The 18774-nt window shown below is 36.3% G+C and overlaps 1 protein-coding gene across 3 annotated transcripts in view; it reads right to left on the bottom strand.

The window, feature by feature from the left end:
• OLA1 (Obg like ATPase 1) overlaps positions 1–18774 on the bottom strand; it is a 174081-nt gene that overhangs the window by 23314 nt on the left and 131993 nt on the right. The window contains exon 7 of one of the 3 annotated variants that reach the window (XM_088830154.1): positions 9406–9507. The exons of the other annotated variants lie outside the window; for them this stretch is intronic. Within the exon in view, the coding sequence (XP_088686280.1) occupies positions 9406–9507 (102 nt within the window). The remainder of the gene's footprint in view (positions 1–9405; positions 9508–18774) is intronic. 3 annotated transcript variants of the gene reach the window in all.

The raw sequence follows: 18774 nt of genomic DNA on the forward strand, positions 1-18774 counted from the left end.
TATGTGAAACCTAAAAAACAAAATGAAAACAGACTCACAGATAAAGAACAAACTCGTGGTTGCTAGAGGGGAAGAGTCGTTGCTGGAGACTGAGTAAAACAGACCAGAGGAGAGGAGGGAGAGACTTCCGGTGAGAAAGTAATTAAGTTATGGGGATGAAATATACAGCATAAAGAATATTCAGCAAAGTGCTGGGTTGGTAGGATAAACGAGATAAACACTGTCATCGTTTTCACACAACTTATCAAGTCAGCCTGTTGATCTTTTTAGGTATTTTAATGTATATTTGGATATAATTGACAGGGGAACAACAAGATTTTTTAATTTTATTAAAATTATTTTTTGTTGCAATATGATTAATAAAAATAAAATGTACAGGTCTTAAATGTTTGATTTAATGAATTTTGAGAATTTTATATACATACGTAACCACCACCTCCAAATAGACAACACTTTCAATGTCCCCAGAAAGTTCCCTTATGACCTTTTCCAGTCAATCCCCACTGCCTCTCCATGCTGATCTATATATTTTATTGGTGAGGTATATGATTTCCATCATATAAATATGTCACAATTTATTTATCCATTTTTCTACTAACGTGAGTAGTTTCCAGTTTGGGGCCATTATGAATAAAGCTGTTATTATTTTGTGAAACAAAAATATTTATAACATATGTACATATGTTTCCATTTATTTTAGATAAATATTAAAAGTTGGAATTACTGGGTCAGAGGGTAGATGTCTACTGAAAATAAATGGCCAATTTTCCAAGGTTATACAACAATGCCCGTTCTTCTTCCTTGTCCACATTTGGTGTTCTCAGTTATTTTAATTTTAGCCATTTCAGTGATTATGAAATCACATCTTACTGTGGTTTTAAACTCTTTCCCTGATGACTTAAGAGATGCTGAGTACCTTTTCATGTTTATTCATGTATCTTCTTTTGTGAAGTGCATGTATAACTCTTTTGCCCATTCTTCAAATTAGGTTATTGGTCTTTATACTATTCATTTGTAGAAATTTAAAAATACATTCTGGTTATAAGTCCTCAATCAGATATATGTATAATGAATATATTTTTCCAGTTTGTGGCTAATCTATTCATTTTCTTATTAGTGTTTTTTGGTGAACAGAAGTTATTCATTATAATGAAAATTTTTTTCTTTTACATTAGTTTTTTTTAATTTTGTATTTCATCCAACGGATCTTTGCCTATCCCAAATTGTGAAGATTCTCTCCTATGTTTCAGAGAAGGATCATCGATTGAGAAAATGTCAGAGTGAATATGCTTAAAGCAAACAGAATATTTATAGGAAAACAACCTACAAAGTTAAGGATGATAAGCTAGCAGGCTGTTACCCAACTTTAAAATGAAGTGATATGGCTTTGGTCTGGGTTGATAAGCAGTGTAGTGGAAGAGGAAAGAACAAGTAAGGGCCAGATTTAGAAGAAAAAAGATGGAACTTAGTGATTAACTGAATCAGATGTATGAAAGAACACATTCTAAAATGATTTGAAGAAATGAGCAGATTCAAAGAGAGCCAGTAGTAGTACTAACAAAGATAAAAAAGCATGAAAGTAGTTTCTACCATGGTTGTATTATAGGAAAAAATAAGTTTAGTTTTACACAGATCAAGCTTCATAATGATAATGGAAGCTCTAAATGGAGATTTCCTGTTGCCAGTCTGGAATAATGAAACTTGAAAAGGGCTAAGAGGAAAATTAAGGCTATAGATTTGCACATCATTAGCAGAGAGCAGTACATCTCAAAGTAACACACCTATGTGCCAGCAGTACCTAGGAATTTGTTGGACTTGACAATTCTCAGGCCCCATCCCCAACGTAATGAATCAGCAACTGTGGCAGTAAAGGCAGCAATCTGTGTTTTAACAAACACCCCAGAGGATTCTGGTGCACATTAAACTTTGAGAACCACTAGCATACCGGTTTGGAGAAGGAAATGGCACCCCACTCCAGTGTTCTTGCCTGGAGAATCTCAGGGACAGCAGAGCCTGGTCGGCTGCCGTCTATGGGGTCGCACAGAGTCGGACACGACTGAAGCGACTTAGCAGCAGCAGCAGCATACCGGTTAGAGTTGAAGCCATGAGTGCAGAGGGCAAGTGAAACAACTGAACAAGAATCACTCAATTACTAATTGCTAGGGAAGACCCATGGCAGGCAGAGAGGAAATTAGTAAAGAGGAGAGATTACAACTGGAAGGCTGATACATTCGTCACCCAAAAGCCAAGAAAGAGAGTGTCATGAAGCTTCTAAGCAGTTTATTCAGAAAGAGACAGGAAGAGAAAGGTACACAGAATGGAGCCTTCCTCCCATCTATTATTTTGTATATCTCTTCTTCCCCACCCTGCCTCCCAATGGCGTCTTATTATCTAGTTTTCTTTTAAATAAAGAAAATCTGCAAACAAAGTAACACAAAAAATACAACCGTACAACTTATTTTTTTGAAAGGAGAAAATGATAGGTATCTTAGATATTTAGGTTCATTTACTACTTATATAAAACTTTTCAGAGGAAGGAGAGAATGGGCTGCAATGTGAAAGGCAAGTGGGGTCAAAGTAAGTTGTTGCTCTAAAGACTGGAGAAATGACAGCATGCTTATATGCTGATGGGAAATATCCACTTGGGAAGGAACTGATGATGCAGGAAAGAAAGGAGGAACTACTGCAGTAGATGAGCAGGGATATATAATCACGTGCACAACCGAAAGGTTGTCTGGCTCAGTACACAGAACAGGGATCAGCAAGTCACTGCACATTTTTGTAAGGCCACAAGCTGAAAACGGTTTTTACATTTTGAAGTTATTTCTAAAACACAACAACAGCAACAAAGGAAGACTATTCTGTGGCAGTGAGATTATATGAAATTCAAATGTAAGTGTCCATAAATGAAATTTTATTGGCACAATGCCACGCCCATTTGTTTACATACTGTCTATAGCTGCCTTTGCAAGGGTGAGGAGCTGTTAACAGAGACTATGTGGGCCTCAAAGCTGAAAATATTTACTTTCTGAAATCATCCACTGCCTCCTGGCATAGACATCTATCTACCTGTGCTCTAAACCTTTGATATATCTAACCAGAACAGACAGACTTCAAGTGATCTACATATTTCTATTAATGAAGACTAAAAGTCAAAGTAAAGTTAATTTATTTCATCCAGCCAGCCATTCAAACAACAAAATTTACCGAGTCTGGTGCCAAGCACTGGAGATATAAAATAAACAAAGCAGGCATGATTCTCATTTCCATGGGAATGTAAATGCTTATGGAGCAGAAAGAGAGACAAATAAGTGAGATTATATAACTTGTGATAAGTGCTCAGAAGCAAATACACACGATACTGTGAACACAGGGGAGCCTGGGGATTATTCTAGACAAGGCAGTCAGGGAAGGAAGGGGTTTCTTAGGCCCGAGGAGCCAACCATGGCGGGAGAAAGGAGTGCAGCAAACAGGAGGAGTAGCCAATTAAGTGTTCTTAGGTTTCCACAGACACAGAAACAAGCCAGGATAGAGAAATTTACACATTGCGAGGAGCACATTCATGGAACACTTTCCCTGATAAATTCTCTAGTGGTATTTTTACTACAAAGTACACACAGAATAATTATATAATGGGTTAAAATGGTTTGGGAACAAAATACAAATTAAAAAAAAACAACAAAAAAACCACAACACTGTATAATTACCTAATTACCCGAAAGATAGGAATGGTTCCAGAAAGCCATTTCTGCTTATCAGGTATATACAGTAACGGCCTTTTTTTCTTTTTATTAACATGGGGATGAAACATTCAACACACAATATACATTTTACAGGATACCGGTAAATGCAAACATAGCAAGGAAAGTATAATGGTAGGTATTTCTTAATAGCTGAAAATAAAATTAAGCTTTTCCTACTATATCACAACAAATAAATATAAAAAATGATCATAAAAGGACAAACAGTACTAGAAACCATAGAATGTGCTTCAGTTGTAATTCATACACAGCTTCAGTCACGCCGACTCTGCGACCCCGTAGACGGCAGCCCACTAGGCTCCCCATCCCTGGGATTCTCCAGGCAAGAACACTGGAGTGGGTTGCCATTTCCTTCTCCAATGCGTGAAAGTGAAAGTGAAGACGCTCAGTTGCGTCCGACTCTTCACAACCCCATGGACTGCAGCCTACCAGGCTCCTCCGTCCATGGGATTTTCCAGGCAAGAGTAATGGAGTTGGGTGCCATTGCCTTCTCCCATACACAGCTAATTCAGTATAATAAACCAGGGGAAGCTTCACAAATGATAAGCTATGAACTCTGGCAAAGAGTTAGTGCCATTTGGTGCTTAATTTTAAATTTCTTATTTGTCATATACCAAATTAACTATTTAAAACACAACCTGTCCATCTCATGGGTTGGTTATGTAGTTTGTTCCATGTTAAAATAATCAATTCTTTCATTATATTGATTTTCAGGCACAAATAACTTCACACTTTGAGCAGACTGAGGGAGAACAAAATAAAATGTTCAGTAATCTTTTAGATATTTATAAAATCATGCAATTCTAGTTTATTTCTCCTCATGAAAAATGATAAAACATGACTTTCAAGCATTTGAAAAGCCAGACAGAGGTGTATCGAAATGTAAGATACATTCAATGTAATGATTCATAGTGTCTCTAATAGAAAGATTCAGCAGTTCTCAATCGAGACCTTTATTCCTTCTCTGAATAAATGATGCCTGAAATTTTTATTCTTGTTCTAATGGAATTTCAATGGCCTTCACTGCAAATCTACTGGAAATTTTTGCATATTAAGTGGAAAAAATTAAATGATGTTAACCACACTTTAATGTGATTAAGGCTGACAGGGTCATTATTTCTGCTAATCACTCAGTTTAAAAAGCTCAAACAAAACTTTATAACAGACAAGGTTTTTAATTTTCTGTATATCTTGTTGAATTAAAAAAAAAACTACAGAAGAAAAAGGGAAAAAACCATACTGCAGTCTTTGACAAAAACCAATGAGTATTTCCTACAATTCGCAGATGGGTTTCATTATACTTAATCTGGTGATGTAAAAACAAAAATGCAAAACAATCTTATACTGCACATGCTTCCCTGGTTTCTTTCCCTTTAAACATGAAGATGGTAAGAAAATACACTTTGTAGAATTTTGAGTTCTGTGTTTCCTATTTGCTGCTAAATGGAAACAAATATAGTTGTTTCTTTAGATCTTAGAGCAAACTAAAAACAGAATTAATGTATAATACTGCCTCAAACAATTCTTCAGTGTTCTATTTTTTAGATTAATCTATGCCATGCAACATAAAATATTTCAATTATATCAAAAGAGTGATGCTAATTGCTGTAAGAATAATAGGAATTCTACTTACAGATAATTTGTTTTTTCTGTTTTCTGATAAGAAATTACTTTGTTCATGGTCATTCAATACTAGAAACTTAATACTAAATTAATTACTTAGGACGGCAGGTACTTTTGATGTAATTTTGGTGCTCTACTTGCAAGGAATTGTTTTTAAAAGTATAATATTTTTGAAACAAAAATGACTTGGAACTAGCCTAAAAGACTCAGCCAGTATCTTCTCTAATTTTTCTGGGCATTTCAATATTTTCCATAAATAATAAGTTAGGTACATACCCCGTACAACTATATAATGAATAAGCCAGGTATCTCACTACTCCTTTTGTTGGCTGTCAGCTGCTTAACTACCATGTGTTGTTGAAAATCATCTTTATCTTTCAGCTACTAAACGGTAATTTCTAAAAATGATTTTAGGACTATAGTTCATTTTGACATATGAAGGAAATACGACTATCCCTAATCCAGGAGTTACAGTTTTTACAGAAACAAAATTAATTAGCTTTTAGAAAAATACAATGAGCAAATGATTTTTGAAAAGAAACACACACTTGAAGTTCAGACAGTCTAATTCATATTGATTCATCCCAATTTAGTAAACTTAAACCAAATTCAACGACTAAAAACAAAACATTTCATACATAAAAAAGATTAAGTAAATATTTTTTTGCATTGTGGTTTTTCTAAAGCTGTATAAACTACGATCACTGCAAATAATAGTTAAACCAACAATTATAAAGCTTAAGCTACAGGTGCAGTATCTTTATCCAAAAAAAAAAAAATCAAACCCAAAACAAAAAATAAATGATCATTCTTCTCATGATAAATTACTCAACTGCATGCAAATAGACAAATGGGTTTACCTCACTGATCATCATCTAAGCAGCTAACAAAAGCAGAGCACCTGGCCACGAACAAGTTCTTTGAAATACAATTTAGTATGAAGTTTGAGAAATTGCTGTTCCTCTTTCATATTAAAAATCATAACCAAATTACTTTCTAGAAGAAAGCTCAGTCTTTTGTGAAGAGAAAGAGATTAGGGTCTGTTAGTACATTATATAAATATCAAGAAGTTTTAATGCTGCATTGTGTTTGTAATCTTTGATGCTTGTCCAAAGAATTAATATTACTGAACTTTTAAAAAATTTTAACATGATGCTCTGCAATGGTGCATCGACTAATAACCCTCCAGAATTTCTGTGCTCATCTAAAAAGAGTCCCTGCTGAATGTTCTGATGTATCTTATTGTGAATCTTCAGCAAATAAAACTTCGTGTATGAGCTCATGATGTGCTTTGCTGCCGGAAAGTCACAGACTCTGTGGGGGGCTCTTTATCTCCCCAGCAGTCAGCTCTCTGAGAACATCAGTGCAGCTACTGTAGTTACCTGTAGATTACTTGTATTTTCTCACATCTGTGTCCAGCAATCTAAACCATGATGATAAAGGGTCATTAGGTTTTGAGTGAGGAAGGGGATGGACTAGACAATTTGCTCTGATAAGCTCCTTGTTGGGAGCTCCAGTTTAGAATGTGAAATGTTGGTATGTACAGTTTTACACTAAAAAGAAAAATAATTTCACTTTTCTGCACTAACAATTAAAAATGATGCAGTTTAACCTCTCACTGTGGTCTTACTGATTCCAATTTTATTTGGGGGGTTTATAATTAAAAGTATTTAAGAGAAATAATTTTCTGCTTGTAAAATGGACTCTACGCTCTATTAGCCACAAAGAATTCAAGTACAATTACTAAGATAACTGCTGTTTGGAGCACAGCAAAGCAATTTCCCACAGTGGGACTTACAGTTCAATTTACCAGTTGGGCAAATATTTTGTGCTCTGTAGTGGCCTAGAGAGTTAAAAGCTATAGGAAACAGTTGAGCCGTGTTATACCTGGAGAAAAGTTTCTTCAATTCAAATGGATGGTTTAGATTTCAAAGTAAAGACAATATCCCCAAAAACATTACCCCAAACTAAAATTATGCAATTTAAAAACTAACACAGAATAGTTGTCACAGAAATCCTGAGTGACCTCTTGTCCTCCCCCAAAATAGAGCTCATAATTCAGAACTCGACACTGTATTTTATTTTCAATTTGTGTTGCATCCTAAACCATTATGATACTTAATCACATTTTCCTAGTAATCAGCTGATAGAATATGTTATATTCTTGATTAGATTATAGAACGGGAATACTAATTACTCAATTTCAAAAGGCTTAGAATAACGTGTCAGGTTACAAAAATATAAAAAAGAAAAATTTCTGGCAACCTTCAGTTACTATGTGACATACCACATAGAAAGGATAAAAAAGAAGTGTTTTAGTTTAGCAAAAGTAAGAAGAAAAGTAAAAAAATGTAAAAAAGTAAAAAAATGCTTGCCTAAATACACATTCATAACTTAAGTATGCTTATTTTTGTATGATATATCTTCTACACATCTTCCTCCAAAGAGAAATTTTAAGAGATAATAGTGGCTGAAATAAATAAAATACTCCTCTGTCTTAAAAAACTATATTAAAATTACAAAAGCATGTGAATTAAAAACATGTTGTTGTTTACTTGCTAAGTCATGTCCAACTCTTTTGTGACCCCATGGACTGTAGCCCATCAAGCTCCTAAATAAAACACCAAGTAGTGATTTGGCTTTTTGGAAATAACTTGAAAAGATTTGGACCATTTAAAGGCTTTCCAATGCTGCTGGAGAAGAAAAACAAAAATACTTACTTTGAAAGTTATTTGCCTGTACTAAACACAAGCAAGCAATATTTTCCAACAGATTAAAGATAAACTAAGCATTTAAAAACTCCTGTTCTTCCTTTCAAATATATGAACTGTCCAAAATCCTTTTAAGGAAGACCATAAGATGGAAGATATGTCACTACTACCAATATGGAGACACTTCCTAAAATGAAAATTACCATAAAATACAACATTTGAGTAACTAACATTAACATCCTAAGGCAATATGGAAACACAAATCCTTAATAATTATTCATACACCAAGCCACTGTAAACCTAAATCATTTCTGAAGACCTGAATGTGTCAAGAACTTTGACAATTATGACTGGAGCCAGGAAACTGTAGCAGTGCAGAATTTCTTATGAATTTCTCCAGTTACTTTTTATAAATGCTGTCTTGGATGACAGCTTAATGTGTACCACATGCAATATTTATTCTTCTTCAGTGTCAGACTGTCTAGCCATCCAAGGGAATACAAAGAATGTCACTTACTAGGATAAAAGCACAGGGAAGGTAATCAAGGACATATGTAACATCAGCCAATCATGCCCTATTTCAACATCCTATTCCATTCATAACAGTTCAACAATTATTTGCTTACTGATAACTTGCTTTCAGGCTGTTTGTGTTCACCATAATGGTGGTTTGCATTTATTTTGCTCTTTAGAATTGGACACTTGCTGTGCCATACGTGTTTGTCAAAACTTTATATCTTCTGTCAGAAATGGCTTAGCATATCAAATAATTTCTATTTGTCAGGAACTACTAATACAACAATCAGTAACCCCTGATGTCAACAGGGCACTGAAATAACCATAAGACAGCAAATGTGTAACTAAATATTTTACCAAAAAAAAACCTCTGTAAGTGATAAATAATAAGAAAGTTGTTACTATCAGCTCAGTTATACACACATTCGCCTGCATATAACTAGGAATACTAAATAGGCACTGGGTTTTCTTTTGTTTTAGTTTTCCAAGATTGTAAAGCTGTTAAGAATGTCCCAGTATAATCTGGAGGTCTTTAAACTACATAGCCAAAATTTCTAAGCAACACCAAGTCACATTAAAATATAAACTTTGCCAACAATACAAATTTCACTTAACAATAGATTTAAGATAATTCCCCATTATACATCATAAACATGAAATAAGTAACTGTAGAAACACAAATTATTTTATCACATTTAAACATTAAATGATATGACTTCAACTATTTATTCAATTAACATGAAAAACTTTAAAAAGTACTAATTTCAAGAGATCTAGACAATGAAGATGTTTACCTCTGAATACAGGAAAGGAAGGGCTTCCCTGGTGACTCAGATTGTAAAGAATTTGTCTGCAATGTGCGAGACCCAGGTTTGATCCCTGGGTTGGGAAGATCCCTGGAGAAGGGAATGGCTAACTCCAGTATTCTTGCCTGGAGAATTCCATGGACTGAGGAGCCTGGCGGGCTACAGTCCATGGAGTCACAAAGAGTCGGACATGATTGAGTGATTAACATAGGAAAGGAAGCACAAGGTTGGTAATCCCCATATTCTCTCTCTTGGTCTCTTCTGTCACAGATTTGGCCTGAAGTAAAGTTCTACAATGCAAGAAATATTCCATGAAAACTATTTTACACAATATTTTTTTAAAAAGACTCAGAAAAAAATCATTTTAAATAATAAAAACATTATTACAAACTGTTCTTTTTCAGTCTACATCTATCTGAACTGCCTTGTAAATCACTGATTTTGTTGGCTGCAAAGTATGTGTTACAGCATACTTGCTGATAAGATAAGGAAAAATCCATTAGGATAGAGATGGAAAGGTATAGAGACTATACCTTGACTAATGACAAGGAGAAACAACAAAATTTTCTAAGTGCTACTGTTCCATTCAAAAGTCTTGAGCATTTATGAAATAGTAAAATCTCTCCACACACGAACTCTGATACTTATGTTTCTAAATAGATTTTTAACTGGATCCCAAACCTTAAAATATAGTTATATATTTGGCAGGAGAAGGAGAGAGGAACAAAAATGCAGTGAAAGGAAGAAAAAATGTAAGTGACCTTTATCCTTGTAAATTTCAGAAGGCAGAACATTACAATATAAAAAATATGTATGTTTAGAAGAAATAGAAGAAAATGGAAAATTGATATCCTTTATTTCTTGAGAATTAACAAGTTAAAAAATGCTTTAAAGATACTTTTTAACTTGAGCTCATGAGAGAAAGTATGAAACACTTGATTGCATTTATAGCACGCTTTTCATTCAACCAAAAGTGCAAAAAAAAGAGTTGTCTATGTTGGTTGCATACCAGTGAAAATTACAGAAATGCATACTCAGCTGGTAAAGAATCCACCTGCAATGAAGGAGACCCTGGTTTGATTCCTGGCAGGAAGATCCGCTGGAGAAGAGATAGGCTACCCACTCTAGTATTCTTGGGCTTCCCTGGTGGCTCTTATCATAAAGAATCCACCTGCAACGCAGGAGACCTGGGTTTGATCCCTGGATCGGAAAGATTCCCTGGAGAAGGACAAGGCAACCCCACTCTAGTATTCTTGCCTGGAAAATCCAATGGACTGAGGAGCCTGGAAGCCTACAGTCCATCGGGTCACAAAAAGTTGGACATGACAGTGACTTTCACTTTCATACTTGCCGGGAAGCAAACCTAACTGCAGTGTTTTATTTAAAAATGAAGTCGCTCAGTTGTGTCTGACTCTCTGTGACCCCATGGACTATATATACAGCCCACCAGCCTCCTCCGTCCATGGGATTCTCCAGGCAGGAATACTGGAGTGGGGTTGCCATGTCCTTCTCCAGGGGATCTTCCCGATCCAGGGATCAAACCTGGGTCTCTCACATTGTGGGCAGATGCTTTACCCTCTGAGAAGCAGCACTCAAAAAGTTAAAGAAAATTTATTGTGCAATTACAATGCCAGAGATTAGTTAACTATAGATCATATATTAATACATGCTTTTTTCATCAAATTATGAGAATTAAAGTCCAAGACAAATGTACCTATCTACCACAGAATAATTTTACTTAATATGTGTAAAATATTTCATTTAATTCTCATCCTATAAGAAAGTTACTATTCTTTCTGTTTCACAGGTGAGGAAACAAGGGTTATAAGGAAACCAACCAGAGTATATTGAGTCCTGCTTATATGAAACTCTTGCTGGTATGAGTTTCTGTGTAATTTTTAGCAGGATACAACCAAACTGTTTTCTCTCATGTGCTTGAGAGAAAGACAGATATTTGGGTAGATATCTGTCTTTCTGTGAGGGTGAAATCAAATGAGAGAACATATGTAAAGGCCCCAAAGTGCAGCATATAATAGATGTTCAACGAATGGTAGTCATTATTTTGCTCAAGACTTGGATCTTTGGAGACATACACATAACATGAATATGCATATATAATGTTCTTTCAATTATATTGCTATGTGTTACTATTGTATTTGAACAGAACATTACACAAATTATCTGTTTGCACTTCAGTTAACAAAAGAAATACACACACAATTCCCTACTCCCAGGAAGTTTCCAAGTTCAGTAACTTGGAAACACATCCAAGTTACTGAAAATGCAAGGAAATAAAACAAATCACTGTGTGGTTAAAAACAAACACACAAACCACCAAGTGGTGGAAGAAAGTACTTATCTTCAAAAAGAACTGATAACATATATTTTCCATGTAAAAATACATAAATTATTTGAATTATTGACCCTACAAAGGACTATTAAACTGGTACACATTTAGAAAATTGGTATCTCTGAAAACTTTCAGAGATAAGTTCATGAAAATAGAGTTTCAGACAAAAACTTTTATATTACCTTCAGTTAGCATTCTCTCGGAAAAGGCAATGGCAAGCCACTCCAGTACTATTGCCTAGAAAATCCCATGAATGGAGCAGCCTGGTAGGCTGCAGTCCGTGGGGTCGCTAAGGGTCGGACACGACTGAGCGACTTCACTTTCACTTTTCACTTTCACACATTGGAGAAGGAAATGGCAACCTACGCCAGTGTTCTTGCCTGGAGAATCCCAGGGAAGGGGGAGCCTGGTGGGCTTCCGTCTATGGGGTCGCACAGAGTCGGACACGACTGAAGTGACTCAGCAGTAGCAGCAGCATTCTCTAGCCAGGTTATTGTGAATTTTTAGTCTCAAATTTTATAGTGCATGAACTATGTCTAAATGAAATGTATAGTGATAGGGAATGTGGCTGGTATGTTACCTAGTCTCAGGCCTTGTCTACTTTCCAACATCAGTAGTGCCCCAACGCTGAGATAGCATGGTGCAGGGGTAAAGAACCAGAACTCCAGACAGAAACTGCTGAGGTTTCGATCTTGGCGCCATTCCTCACTAAGTTTCTCAGTCTTGCTATACTTGCTTGCTGCTGCTAAGTCACTTTAGTCGTGTCCGACTCTGTGTGACCCCATAGACGGAAGCCCACCAGGCTTCCCCATCCCTGGGATTCTCCAGGCAAGAACACTGGAGTGGGTTGCCATTTCCTTCTCCAATGTGTGAAAGTGAAAAGTGAAGTGAAGTTGCTCAGTCTTGCCCGATCCTTAGCAACCCCACGGACTGTAGCCTACCAGGCTCCTCCATCCATGGGATTTTCTAGGCAAGAGTACTGGAGTGGCTTGCCATCTTAGCCTTCCTTAAAATAGTACTAGTTCTTACTCTACAAGGTTGGTGAGAGTCTTAAATGAAATGCATATAGTTAAGTGTTCCAAAGATGGAGAAGCTGTATACAGTTAGCGAAAACAAGACCAGGAGCTGACTGTGGCTCAGATCATGAACTCCTTATTGCGAAGTTCAGACTTAAATTGAAGAAAGTAGGGAAAACCACTAGATCATTCAGATATGACCTCAATCAAATCCCTTATGATTATGCAGTGGAAGTGAGAAATAGATTTAAGGGACTAGATCTGATTGATAGAGTGCCTGATGAACTCTGGACGGAGGTTCGTGACATTGTACAGGAGACAGGGACCAAGACCATCCCCATGGAAAAGAAATGCAAAAGAGCAAAATGGCTGTCTGAGGAGGCCTTACAAATAGCTGTAAAAAGAAGAGAGGCGAAAAGCAAAGGAGAAAAAGAAAGATATAAGCATCTGAATGCAGAGTTCCAAAGAATAGCAAGGAGAGATAAGAAAGCCTTCCTCAGTGATCAATGCAAAGAAATAGAGGAAAACAACAGAATAGGAAAAACAAGAGACCTCTTCAAGAAAATTAGAGATTCCAAGGGAACTTTTCATGCAAAGATGGGCTCGATAAAGGACAGAAATGGTATGGACCTAACAGAAGCAGAAGATATTAAGAAGAGGTGGCAGGAATACACAGAAGAACTGTACAAAAAAGATCTTCACGACCAAGATAGTCACGATAATGTGATCACTGACCTAGAGCCAGACATCTTGGAATGTGAAGTCAAGTGGGCCTTAGAAAGCATCACTACGAACAAAGCTAGTGGAGGTGATGGAATTCCAGTTGAGCTATTTCAAGTCTTGAAAGATGACGCTGTGAAAGTGCTGCACTCAATATGCCAGCAGATTTGGAAAACTCAGCAGTGGCCACAGGACTGGAAGAGGTCAGTCTTCATTCCAATCCCAAAGAAAGGCAATGCCAAAGAATGCTCAAACTACCGCACAATTGCACTCATCTCACATGCTAGTAAAGTCATGCTCAAAATTCTCCAAGCCAGGCTTCAGCAGTATGTAAACCGTGAACTCCCAGATGTTCAAGCAGGTTTTAGAAAAGGCAGAGGCACCAGAGATCAAATTGCCAACATCCGCTGGATCATGGAGAAAGCAAGAGAGTTCCAGAAAACCATCTATTTCTGCTTCATTGACTATGCCAAAGCCTTTGACTGTGTGGATCACAATAAACTGTGGAACATTCTGAAAGAGATGGGAATCCCAGACCACCTGACCTGCCTCTTGAGAAACCTGTATGCAGGTCAGGAAGCAACAGTTAGAACTGGTCATGGAACAACAGACTGGTTCCAAATAGGAAAAGGTGTACGTCAAGGTTGTATATTGTCACCTTGCTTATTTAACTTATATGCAGAGTACATCATTAGGAACGCTGGGCTGGAAGAAGCACAAGCTGGAATCAAGATTGCTGGGAGAAATATCAATAACCTCAGATATGCAGATGACACTACCCTTATGGCAGAAAGTGAAGAGGAACTCAAAAGCCTCTTGATGAAAGTGAAAGAGGAGAGTGAAAAGGTTGGCTTGAAGCTCAACATTCAGAAAACAAAGATCATGGCATCTGGTCCCATCACTTCATGGGAAATAGATGGAAAAACAATGGAAACAGTGTCAGACTTTGTTTTTTTGGGCTCCAAAATCACTGCAGATGCTGATTGCAGCCATGAAATTAAAAGACGCTTGCTCCTTGGAAGGAAAGTTATGACCAACCTTGATAGTATATTAAAAAGCAGAGACATTACTTTGCCGACCAAGGTCCGTCTAGTCAAGGCAATGGTTTTTCCCGTGGTCATGTATGGATGTGAGAGTTGGACTGTGAAGAAAGCTGATCACCGAAGAATCGATGCTTTTGAACTGTGGTGTTGGAGAAGACTCTTGAGAGTCCCTTATACTGCAAGGAGATCCAACCAGTCCATTCTGGAGGAGATCAATCCTGGATGTTCATTGGAGGGACTGATGCTAAAGCTGAAACTCCAATACTTTGGCCACCTCATGAGACGAGTTGACTCACTGGAAAAGACTCTGATGCTGGGAAAGGTTGGGGGCGGGAGGAGAAGGGGACGACGGAGAATGAGATGGCTGGATGGCATCACCGACTCTGTGAACATGAGTTTGAGTGTACTCCGGGAGTTGGTGATGGACAGGGAGGCCTGGCGTTTTTTGATTCATGGGGTCGCGGAGAGTCGGACACGACTGAGCGACTGAACTGAACTGAACTGAACTGAACTTCTTGACTTAGGCTGACTACTACTAACACAACAACACTTTAGGTGCATGAATTATCTGTTGTTCTATTTCATGATAGTCTCCCATTTCCCTGTTCATTTACATATCAACTCCCTCACCTCAGCACTGAAGAACAGTTCTTAACAAATTGCATGGTATGCTAGAAGAAAGAAAAAAGGAAAATTCTTTTTTATCATATAAATATATAAGAACTGATCCATAGTTATAGCTGTTTTCTGGGGTCTTTTCTCTAGTATTATTTTAGATGTGGCAACTTGATACAATTTTTATATGGGCTTCAATGAGAAACACTGTATTTTCCCCACCAAAATTTTCATATGTGGTATATTTAAAAATGGATGCTAAAGAAGGTGCTGTAACAATATTATATAGTTAACAAAATTAAAAGGCAAGGCAAAAATGGCAGCAGCTAAAATTTATTATCCTAAGAAGAGCACACAGTTTCATCTTGAGAATTGTTTCCTTTCATTAACTAAAACTCTAAACAATTTGATAGAGATGATATTTTCTGAGATAAAACATAGCAGAACACAAAGTTAATTAAAATAGTATTTTCAAAGATTTCTGAAGATTCACAAATATATCCTGCAGTGTCATGTATGGGACTAGCATAAACATTCTAATCAAATGGGTCTATTTCTTCTACTACTTTAAGAAATTGGGCATGTTGTAAATCTCTCCAACTGTCTTATCTGCAAAATAGGCATGATAATATTTATGTTTCATAAATGTTCTTAAAATTTTCATGTTTCACTACTTTTCCATTAACATCTCACCAATTTCTAAACTCAAAGGGGTGCCTGGCACATAGCAGGAGGAACTCAATAATGATGGTTTGCTATGTGTCCCCCTTTTGGTTTGGTACACCAAAAGCTAAGTCACTGTCATTTACTGGGAGGGTGGGGACAGGACAGAGAAAAGGCACAATTTAAAAGGTAACAATTTAAAATATAAATTACGTATGAAAACTACTAGTGACCTTCATGTTTCATACATTCAGATAGGCTCTCTGGGGAAAACACAATTAGAGCAGACAGATGTTATTTGATCTTTTCCTTTTAAATTTCAAAATGAACTAAACTCAAAGATGTTTTTCACAGACTGTTCTTTTTAAAGAATTTCTAAGGAAATGTTGATAATGACCTAGGAATACTGATGAATACCCCTTTATATTAATGACAAACACTTAAAGTACTGAAAAGGCACTTTTGTATCTCTTAATGGAAACACAAAACTTATTTATCTGTTAGCTTAACCCATTAGTAAACTAAAATGCAGATCTCTTAATCCAATTATGAAAATGCTTCATTGTAATAAAACTTCAATTCAAGGCAAATAACAGTGTCTGAGGCCATTTTAAGATCTGAGTATCCAATGAAGTAATGTAAATTGAAACACTGTAAAGTTTTGACAACTGTAGGTTGTCACTCTTAGTAAAGTTCAATCTACTTCTTTGAGGTCGTACATCAAGCAACTTTTAAAAGTGATTTGCCAGTAATAGTATGGGTTAGAAAGTTGCTAGACAAGCATCAAAAAGAAAAGATGAAATTTTAAACAAATCTCAGTTCAGTCTCTCAGTCATGTCCAACACTTTGCGAACCCATAGACTGCAGCATGCCAGGCCTCCCCGTCCATCACCAACTCCCGGAATTTACTCAAACTCACATCGAGTCGGTAATGCCATCCAACTATCTCATCCTCTGTCGTCCCCTTCTCCTCCCACCTTCAATCTTTCCTGGCATCAGGGTCTTTTCAAATGAGTCAGTTCTTCACATCAGGTGGCCAAAGTATTGGAGTGTCAGCTTTAGCATCAGTCCTTCCAATGAATAGTCAGGACTGATTTTCTTTAGAATGGACTGGTTGGCTCTCCTTGCAATCCAAGGGACTCTCAAGAGTCTTCTCCAACACCACAGTTCAAAAGCATCAATTCTTTGGCATTCAGCTTTCTTTAAAGTTCAACTCTCACATCCATACATGACTACTGGAAAAACCATAGCTTTGACAAGATGGATCTTTGTTGGCAAAGTAATGTCTCTGTTTTTTAATATGCTGTCTAGGTTGGTTATAGCTTTTCTTCCCAGGAGCAAGCGTCATTTAATTCCATGGTTGCAGTCAACATCTGCAATGATTCTAGAGCCCCCAAAAATAGTCTGTCACTGTTTCCATTGTTTCCCCATCTATTCGTCATGAACTGATGGGACCAGATGCCATGACCTTAGTTTTCTGAATGTTGCGTTCTAAGTCAACTTTTTCACTCTCCTCTTTCACTTTTATCAAGAGGCTCTTTAGTCCCTCTTTGCTTTCTTCCATAAAGGTGGTGTCATCTGCATATCTGAGTTTATTGATATTTCTCCCAGAAATCTTGATAACTGTAAATTTATACTATATATAAATAATCTATATAACTGCAAATTTTACTTGCACACATTTAGGATATGTTTTAATCTTTTTAATTGAAATGAATTTGAATAAGAATTTATTAGCTCTTATCAAGTGGTTGCCTTCACATTTCACACTTTTTTCGATGTTCCATCACACTTGCCTTTGCATTTGCTATTTCCTCTCTCTAGACCAAGCTTTCCTCAGATCCTTCCTCTGTCACGTGTATTCCCTTACTTCTTACGGGCCTTCGCTGAGTACCCTAACTAAAATAGCACGCTGTTGCCTTGATTTACTTATTTAATTCACGCACTTATTTTTCCATTCATTTGTAAACACTGAAAATTCTGGGGGTGGAATTTACTATGTACCAATTACTATCCTAAATGATCAAAGTATATCAACTGATATAATAGTCATAACAATTTTATGGGGAAGACAGAGTTATTTTTATTTTACCTTGTTCTCAATGAGAAAGTCAAAATTTCCAAAAGACAGACTTTAAAAGCCAGATATAAAATTCTAGCAGCCTAATTTTCACAACTCATAAATAACACCCCAACATTATTCACTGAGCAAATATAATCTGGCTGTTAACTAAATTTTAGTTATGCATTATGCTATATGCTAGGTTTATCTGAAAAAAGTAGAGAGAGTGATAGTCTTAGGGCAATGAAATTATATATGATAGGGCTGTGGCAAAGGAAATGCGGGGAAAGACATTAAAATGTGGGAGAGATGATGAAAAAAGTTCAAGTTAATAATTTTGAAGAAAAAGTATAAATCGTAAATATTACTTCTGAGATTTCAAAGATGTAGACTAGTATAATGAAGGTATCATAAACATAGATGAAGAAATATTTTATAAAAATGATCAAGTAAAAAAAAATGATCAAGTGAAATAGTGATCAAGTGAAACAGCGATATAAGTTAAGCCACTAAGGTTATCTCTTTCTTCTTCTTTGTTTTAAAAAAATGTTTTATTTTATTTATATTGGAGCATAGTTGATTAACAATGTTGTATTATTTCAGGTGTACAGCAAAGTGCTTCTAATCATTTCCTGACATTATATTAAATATTTGTTTGTTAGTTGTCTGTTATCCCATGAGACTATAACCCTTATGGGGGCAAAGGCTTTTTCTGTTCAGGCTCAATGATTATTTGCTTAGAAAAGGAAAAAGGAAGCATAGTACCTATCTCCTCAATGAGCCCACAGTCTTCATATGAATCTATAAATTTTAAATTCATAATGACAGTTTTTATGAAGTTAATTATCTTCTTGATAAAGCATTAAAAAGTCTGAACCAATGTGCGGC

The sequence above is a fragment of the Moschus berezovskii genome, chromosome 2 (genome assembly GCF_049115385.1).
Source record: "Moschus berezovskii isolate FMDL1 chromosome 2, NW_MosBer_1.0, whole genome shotgun sequence".
NCBI lineage: Eukaryota > Metazoa > Chordata > Mammalia > Artiodactyla > Moschidae > Moschus > Moschus berezovskii.